Here is a 9,158-nt window from a genome sequence, read left to right as displayed (position 1 = left end):
GTGATTACTCTGATGTCAGAGGGCTGACCAGAAACAGATGCCAAAGAACAAAAGTAAAGTCTGACCAGCCGACGCATTTTCAGTCAGTGCAGCCAGAGCAACACGACAGAAAGTAAGACTGTGTATATTCTATGATTTTATTATTTATTTCAATGACTTTGGTTTGTTTTACATTTTTAAGATGTTTTCAATGATAAATCTCTTTTTATGAAGGACTCCTTCTGATCTTTCCTTTTGTCCTCTTACTTTGTTTATTTTTGTTGAATGATGTGAACATCGAATTGTCATTTATTTAAAAGTTACTTTGACAAAAAACTCTCACATGAACTGTTTTTAACTGATGGATGAATTTAAAGATGAATTATGATGTACTGTTTGTTTCCATAAACATGTTTAACACCACATACTGAGGTCGTGTACGTCTGATTAAATATCTGATAAAAGTTCTGACGTACTTTATCTGAAATATTCAGCTTCATGTTTTTACTCTGCTGCAGTCCAGAGGAATAAAGAACCTTCTAGTCCACTTTATTTATCCAGGAACTTTCTGTCACTCATAAACTCTGAATATTTTACACACCAGGAACAGGTAACAGTAATAATCAGATTTATGACTCTGACACAAATCAGTACATTATGACTTCATCATTCATCTGCAGAGCTGTATTCATCATTGTTGTTATTTACAGAGTTTATGATCTGAATATTCTTCCTTTATTGAGGTGAAGTCATGAACCTTAACACACAACTCTTATATTTTGCAGATATGGCACATTGGTTGACCAAACCACTCTCACCTTCTTGTAAGATTTTCCACATTTACAAAAATGATTTTTATTCAAATATTACCATTCAGAGAAACATAATTCTGTTTAAATAGTCTGAAGTTTTCTTTCTGTATGTTAACATGTGAATTTGTCTTTTAGCTCTTTCAAGTCAGCCATGGAGGACTCTGTCGATGTGAGTAAACAGGAAGTCAGGGTGGTGACCCTGGGTGTGGTTCTGCCACACAGCAGAGCATCAATAAAAATGTTCCTGTTGAACATTCACTATTCAAAACACTGAATTAATGAATCTCATGTTCTTCTATCAACAGGAACAATGAAAATCAGGAAAATCTGAACTTTCTGAAATCTTACCAACCTCGAAACAAAGAAGTCACACATCTCAGGATTCTGCTTTATGGACCGGTCAGTGCCGGCAAGTCCAGTTTCATCAACTCTGTTGAAAGTGTTTTGAGAGGCAGAATTGCAACTCGAGCTGAGACAGATGTTCACACCTGGAGCAGCTTCACCCAAGAGGTAAGAATAAGTGATGACTGTGGTGACTCCAGACTGAGATTATTCACCTTCTCTGTAAACTCCACCCAGTTTAAAACAAACATAATAAATGTGAAGCATGTTATTGAGAAAAAGGCTGAGGCAGCAATATCACAGACAGAGAGGTGTTTTAGAAGGTATGGTGATGAATTCAACTGATCCTATAATAATGACATGTACAAAGAGAATTAATGACAAAAAGAATTAAGTTAGCTGTTTGAAGAGGGCAGTTTCTGAAAATGTGGAAGATTTAGCATTTTCATCTGAATTTACTTGAAGAAATGGATCATTTTGTGGCAGCTTAAAGTTTCTTTGGGGGCGCTGATAGCTCAGCGGCAGCGACAGCGCGCGTACCATGTTGCGAGGCCTTGCTCCTCGCGCGGGCGGCCCGGGTTCGCGTCCGGCCTGTGGCCACCCTCCCGCATGTCTCTCCCCACTCTCTCCCCCTTTCCGACTCTATCCACTGTCCTCTATCAATAAAGGCAAAAAGGCCAAAAAATAAATCTCAAAGTTTCTTTAAGACGTTTAAAAATAGAATTAAAAAACATTTGATCAACATAGATTCTGTCACTGAATAAAAGTGATTATTGTTGTCTATTTTAGATTTATCTGAATGATGTAAATCATGTCTCCGTCTTCTTCACAGTATAAAACATACAAAATAGAAAAAGATCCTCAGAGATTTTGTTCTATTGTCTTCAATGACATCATGGGCCTTGGGAGTAACGACACCAACGGAGTCCAGGTGGAAGATATCAAACTGGCTCTGCGAGGGCATGTGAAAGAGGGTTACAAGGTACACTCTTAAATCTTTCTCTATTTTTATTAAAGAGCCCTGTGGAGTTCATTTCAACAAGTGTTAATTAAACTGCTCCATACGAGAAAAGTTTAAAAGATTTCACCTTAAATTTCTCTTTTTGTAATTAAAGCTTTGCTTTTTCATTCACTGAAACATTTACAGCTCTGTGCATTTAAAGATAATATCTAAATGTCTATTCTTGTTTTTTAGTTTCGTACTGATAGCCCCCTGACAGAGAAAGACCCGAGCTACAACTCTGAGCCCTCTCTGGATGACAAAGTCCACGTGCTGGTCTGTGTCGTTCCTGCCGACAAAGTCTCTGTGTTAGATGACAAATTCTCTCTGTTAGATAACAAAGTCGTGCAGAAGTTAAGAGAAGTCAGACTTGCTGCCATTGATCTGAGTAAGAACAGATATCACTTACTTAGATTTATATATCAGACATTACAAGAAAAACAAACGATTAAAACACTGAAAATGTTTCATTTCTACAGGAATTCCCCAACTGGCCATCCTCACCAAAGTTGATGAAGCCTGTCCTGATGTCAAAAAAAATATTAACAACTTATACAAGAGCAAGAAGCTGAAGAAACAGGTGAGTCTGTTTAGATTTGTTATTATTGAGTTTCAGTTCTTTTTTCATCACATTTCATCTTTGGTCTGAGCTTTACATTCACCGATTATCTGAAATTATTTGACTCTGATACACAGGTGGAAAAATTCAGCGAGATGCTGGGAATTCAAATCAACTCCATCTTTCTGGTGAAGAACTACCACTCAGAATCTGACACGTGTGACGCCATCAACGGGCCGATCCTGACCGCACTGAGACAGATGGTAAACTCTGGAGAAGACTACCTCAATGACATGTAAGACCAGCTCAGTACTCCCAGAAAATACACGATGACGGACGTGATTGATAAATTGGTGGTTAAAACAAAAGAGAAAAAAGATTTTACCGTTGAGTTTGACATTTTGGATTTATTTATGATGAGTAAGAGATGCAAAATGTAGATTTACACAGTTCTTAAATTTTGTGGGTCTTTAAGAAGGATCCAATCAGAAGAACGAGTCATGTAGGTGCCTGAATTCCACTCTAACAGGTCTGTGATGTAAGGTGGAAGTTTTCCAAGAAAAGTCTGGAAAATATATAAACACCAGGAATAAAAATACATGTGTGATTTAAATCAAACTTTGATAGAAAAGCCAAAGTGTTATAAAAGGGCTTTTTTGCTTTTATAGAAGGAGGTTGAGATTTTCACATTAATGCTGGTAATCTGATCAGTTATAAACTTAACTGCTGGAAAAAATATTTTCCCTAAAGTTCAAAACAAAACCTCATATTCATCCTCATATTCTATTTCTTACATGCATGTCCTCAGCCTTGTTGTTCTAAAGTAGTCCTGAAGCAAAATCCACCACCAACATTTTCAGCACTTTCGTCTCACACACTGGTTCTCAACATTGTGCTCACAGCATGCTGATGTTGAAAGTTAAAGGTTAAAAAAATATCTGGGATGGATATTTGATTACATCTTTATTTGGGAGACTCAAGGTCCATTTGAAAGACATACAGCGGCACACAGGTTAAAACATTGGTAAAAGACAATTGTACCAATGCTTCCACAGAGGTGACTGGTATCTTACAGTACTGAGACGAGGATTTGTCAGCACCATAATGATGTAATTTTCCTAATCATTCAGGAGGCAGATACATTTGTACATCAGATTTCTCAACAGAGCTCGGAGTGTGCTGACTCCTTTATTACAAAACATTTCACTTGCACTGCCCCATCTTGGCTTTTTAAGCAATATAGGCATGCAATCATTATAAGCAAACTGGAGCTTATAGATAGATAGATAGATAGATAGATAGATAGATAGATAGATAGATAGATAGATAGATAGATAGATAGATAGATAGATAGATAGATAGATAGATAGACAGATAGACAGATAGACAGATAGATACTTTATTGATCCAGAGGGAAATTCAAGGCATCCAGTAGCAGTATACAGACAGGCAGGACACAAAACATTAGTTACAATACACACCCGCTGTCCCCCTCCCCTCTGTATACAATAATCCCCCAAACAAGATTTAGCACAGAGGTGTTTGAGGTAGTGCCAGAGGTGTGAGTACAGTCATTAAACAGTCAATGCAGGGATGCAGACTGGGCCATTAAAGTGCTCATCAACATAAAGGAGCAGTGATTAGCATTAAGTGTCCAAAACAATAAGGTGAAAACAGGAGGGATTAGGGTGATTGCCATTAAAGTACCCAACTATTGAGGAGCAGATTAGCATTAAGTGTCAAAGACAATAGAGCGAAACTTGACCTAGTTAGGGTGATCATGTCAACCATTACAGATGTAGCATAACACGACAGTAGGATGAAACCAGACATGATTAGGGTGATTATTTCGTTAGAGTGACCAGTGCTCAGTAAGGTGACTATCAATATGCATTAAAGTGTCCAACTGGAGGCTGACTCTGAGGTCAGCGGTGCAGATGAGGAGTGAGAAAAAAAAAGTGAAAAATGAGTTCTGTGTGTGGGAGACAAGAAGAGGTTGCACCATATCAGTAAGTAGCTTAATATGATCTGTGCCTCACCTTTAGAACAGCAGCCATGGATTCAGACCTCCAGTTTCCTGGACGTCCTGTCTTTGGTGAGTTTGAGCTTCTGCCCCCCCTGCAGGTCAGGCTATCAAACTACAGAAATTCAATGATGACCCAGTTTACACAGAGTTTCTGTCATATTTACTCCTCTTAGTGTAAAATGCATTTACCCACCTGTTGGTAAAATGTTATCCCTGTATCATTGTGCCCGATTGTAAACATGTAGTGAATTCAGTAAAAGAGAGAAAAGGGCTTTTTAAAGTAATTTCTACCACAAAGTGAAAGTGAAAGCATCCAGTTCATATAAAAGATATTCTTTGTTGTCTGCATCACATTTGAAGTGCCATCATGTAAGCAGGTAAGGACATGATTTATTATCTCAAACCTCATATGTTTGTTGATTTGTTTTCACTGGTCTTAAAGCAATGTCACTTCACCGGCCGTAACCATGAGCACCCTCAAAGGCAAAGTGCATCATATCAAACAGTTACTCTTTCAATTGTATTCAAAGTACAATTTTATTATAAGCAAAGTCTGTATCAAATTATGTTTATCAAATGAACCTGAGAAAAAAAATCACAAAACTAAACCTCAGCTCCATCTTTCAGTAATACCATTCAGTGAAAAAGAATGATGTTGAAATAGTATGAAATTGTTCGACAGTCACTGAAAAATTCTCCATTGTGTTGGGCTGCAGAATCCTCCTGTCTCCATCACTATATTAGCTTTTGAAAACACCTGGAATCCACTCATAATTTAACAAAATCTCAGAAAAATCATCCCCCAAACTGAAGCCACACACATATCCTCAAATCCATGAGTAATACCCACACCCTTATTCTCCACATTATATATTCCTTCTCTGCATCCCACATATGTACCTCATTGTTTTTATCCCGCCTAACTAAATATTGTTATTTAATTTTTTTATTTACCTCATTTAATTTATTCTGAGTGTTTTATATTATCATTCCCAACAGGCATTACTGTTTAATTATTCTCACATTACCCAAATTCACAAAAACAGATGAAGACCCCTTGATATGTAGCAATTATCACTTGCAAATTAAGATAATAAGATTAAAAAACACACAGATCAAAGTGGTTTCATGAAAAATCATCTGATAACTATGGAGGACTACAAGTGCCAAAATGAAATATATAATTTATTAAATGTGTCATCAATTATTTAATATTAGAAATACATCCACAATTATATAAATACATGTATTTTTTTTAATTAATTAAATGCATGTTATCAAATAATTAAACAATTATTTGAGATTGGTAATACATACATAAAGACAAACAAATTATTATTGAATTAAATCTTCAAATAATTATTTAAAATGTTAATTAATTTGATGTAAAACCACTTTTAATCATTTCATGGATCCTACTCCAACAGTGCATCATGAAATAATGTTATCTGTCACTGCAGCTCGTCAAAGTTTCTAACACCTGATTGGTTACTCAGCAAAGCAAATCATGACAGATCTATCCCAGATAATGGACTGACGCAGAGGCAGTTAATGCAATCCGATACATTTGGTGGCAATGTTCATCAATATATTCATTTTGGGACGGTTTTCATTCGTCCCCGAAACAATTGTTTTCTTTCTGTATGTTAACATGTGAATTTGTCTTTCAGCTCTTTCATGTCAGCCATGGAAGACTCCATTGACGTGAGTAAACAGGAAGTCAGGGTGGTGACTCTGTGTGTGGTTCTTCCACACAGCAGAGCATCAATAACAATGTTACTGTTGAACATTCACTATTAAAAACACTGAAGTAATGAATCTCATGTTCTTGTATCAACAGGGCCACTCAGGAAAATCTGAACTTTCTGAAATCTTACCAACCTCGAAACAAAGGAGTCAAACATCTCAGGATTCTGCTTCATGGACCGGTCGGTGCCGGCAAGTCCAGTTTCTTCAACTCTGTTGACAGTGCTTTGAGAGGCAGAGTTACAAATCGAGCTGGGACGGATGCGGCCACCGGGAGCAGCTATACTCAAGAGGTAAGAATAAGTGATGACTGTGGTGACTCCAGACTGAGATTATTCACCTTCTCTGTAAACTCCACCCAGTTTAAAAGAAACATAATTAATGTTAAGCATGTTATTTAGAAAAAGGTTGAGGCAGCAATATCACAGACAGAGAGGTGTTTTAGAAGGTATGGTGATGAATTCAACTGATCCTATAATAATGACATGTACAAAGAGAATTAATGACAAAAAGATTTAAGTTAGCTGTTTGAAGAGCGCAGTTTCTGAAAATGTGGAAGATTTAGCATTTTCATCTGAATTCCTTAAAGAAATTAATCATTTTGTGGCAGCTTAGTTTTATTAAGAAGAGTCAAAATGGAATTAAAATAAACATTTGATCAACATAGATTCTCTCTCTGAATAAAATGTAATTATTTTGTTCTGAATGATGTAAATCATGTCTCCTTCTTCTTTACAGTATAAAACATACAAAATAGAAAAAGATCCTCAGAGCTTCTATTCTTTTGTTTTCAACGACATCATGGGCCTTGAGGGAAAGGACACTAACGGAGTCCAGGTGGAAGATGTCAAACTGGCCCTGCGAGGACATGTGAAAAATGGTTACATGGTACACTCCTAAAACTTTCTCTTTTGTTGTTGTTAAAGAGCCCTGTGGAGTTCATTTCAAGTGTTTTAAATTAATGAAGCAGCTCCCTCTGCTGTTAAAAAATGAAGCCAATTCAGAACTACAAAAACCTGCAGTTCCTAGAGTTTCCACCAGAGGCAGACTGTAAAAGCTCTAAGCCCATATCCACCAACAATCTGAGAATCCTCTCACACAACTCATAGTTTAGATTAAAAAATGAGGAGTGATCTCGTAACACTCTCTGAGCGAGGAAGGGACAGAAACCTTTATCTCAATAAGAGAGTGTAAAACCAGAATATAAAACAAAAACCAAAACAGAATGAGGACCAGCTCAGAAATAAAATATACGAAAAAAGGTTAGAAGATTTCACATGAAGTTTCTCTTCTTATAAATTGGCTTTTTCATTCACTGGAACATTTACAGCTCTGTGCATTAAAAGATGATATCAAAATATCTATTCTTGTTTTTTAGTTTCGTACTAACGGCCCACTGACAGAGAAAGACCCGAGCTACAACTCCGAGCCCTCTCTGGATGACAAAGTCCACGTGCTGGTCTGTGTCATTCCTGCCGACAAAGTCTCTATGTTAGATGACAAAGTCGTGCAGAAGTTAAGAGAAGTCAGACTTGCTGCCAGGGATCTGGGTAAGAACAGATATCACTTACTTAGATTTACATATCAGGCATTAATACTATCTATCTATCTATCTATCTATCTATCTATCTATCTATCTATCTATCTATCTATCTATCTATCTATCTATCTATCTATCTATCTATCAATCAATCAATCTATCAATCTATCAATCTATCAATCTATCTATCTATCATTACAAAAAAAACACATTAAATACTGAAAATGTTTCACTTCTACAGGAATTCCTCAACTGTCCATCCTCACCAAAGTTGATGAAGCCTGTCCTGAGGTCAAAAAAGATATTAACAACTTATTCAAGAGCAAATACCTGAAGGAACAGGTGAGTCTGTTTAGATTTGTTATTATTGAGTCACATTTCCACCTTTGATCTTTTTTATTTATTTTATTAACCTTTAGTTAACCAGGAATAATCCTATTGAGATTCGAGATTCCGAATCTCTTTTGCCAGGTGGTCCTGGCCAAGAAAGCTTTACAATCACTGATTATCTGAAATTATTTGACTCTGATACAGGTGGAAAAATTCAGCGCCACACTGGGAATTCCCATCAACTCCATCTTTCTGGTGAAGAACTACAACTCAGAAGCCAACACGTGTGACGACATCAGCAGGCCGATTCTGACCGCACTGAGACAGATGGTAGACTACGGAGAAGATTACCTCAACGACCTGTAGAGCTGCTCACCGCTGAGGCAAACGATGCATGATGAAGCTTTACAAAATCAAAAGTGTTACAGAATATTTACTTTGTAGTCGGATTTCATTAAATTAACTATTATCTGTTGGATTTCTTACTTTTACCACACGAGGGCGGCAAAAAAACCTTTTTTTTCCTGATTTCTTGTACAAAAATCTATAGGAAAAATCATGTTTATCAGTTCAATTCAATAAAAAAAACTTCATTGGTAAAAATGTAGATCTCCCCCCATCTACATTGTGATTGTTTATCATTTATAGTACAAACAAATGAAAATGTGCAACTGCAGCCTGCTTCAAAAAGCCAAACTAGTTGATTTGTTTTTTTAATTGGTTATGAGTCGCTCCTCTGACAAAGCAAATTGCTAATCATTGTCTCTGATTTTGGTGTAGCACCCGAGTGGGCCAATGCCAGCCCTCTGGAGACGCCCCCTGGT

At 36.8% G+C, this 9,158-nt stretch overlaps 1 protein-coding gene across 1 annotated transcript in view; it reads left to right on the top strand.

Moving 5' to 3' along the window:
- The window catches only part of LOC306838692 (uncharacterized protein), a 173,518-nt gene that overhangs the window by 2,346 nt on the left and 162,014 nt on the right, over window positions 1-9,158 (top strand). The window contains exons 2-11 of the mRNA XM_079367022.1: window positions 765-803; window positions 927-954; window positions 1,097-1,301; window positions 1,966-2,115; window positions 2,329-2,521; window positions 2,613-2,713; window positions 2,830-2,987; window positions 4,738-4,787; window positions 6,389-6,422; window positions 6,559-6,757. Of these exons, the coding sequence (XP_079223148.1) occupies window positions 767-803; window positions 927-954; window positions 1,097-1,301; window positions 1,966-2,115; window positions 2,329-2,521; window positions 2,613-2,713; window positions 2,830-2,987; window positions 4,738-4,787; window positions 6,389-6,422; window positions 6,559-6,757 (1,155 nt within the window). The 5' untranslated portion in view covers window positions 765-766. The remainder of the gene's footprint in view (window positions 1-764; window positions 804-926; window positions 955-1,096; window positions 1,302-1,965; window positions 2,116-2,328; window positions 2,522-2,612; window positions 2,714-2,829; window positions 2,988-4,737; window positions 4,788-6,388; window positions 6,423-6,558; window positions 6,758-9,158) is intronic.

Source organism: Symphodus melops (assembly GCF_947650265.1).
Source record: "Symphodus melops genome assembly, chromosome: 17".
Lineage (NCBI taxonomy): Eukaryota > Metazoa > Chordata > Actinopteri > Labriformes > Labridae > Symphodus > Symphodus melops.
This window is presented reverse-complemented; position numbering and strand designations above follow the sequence as displayed.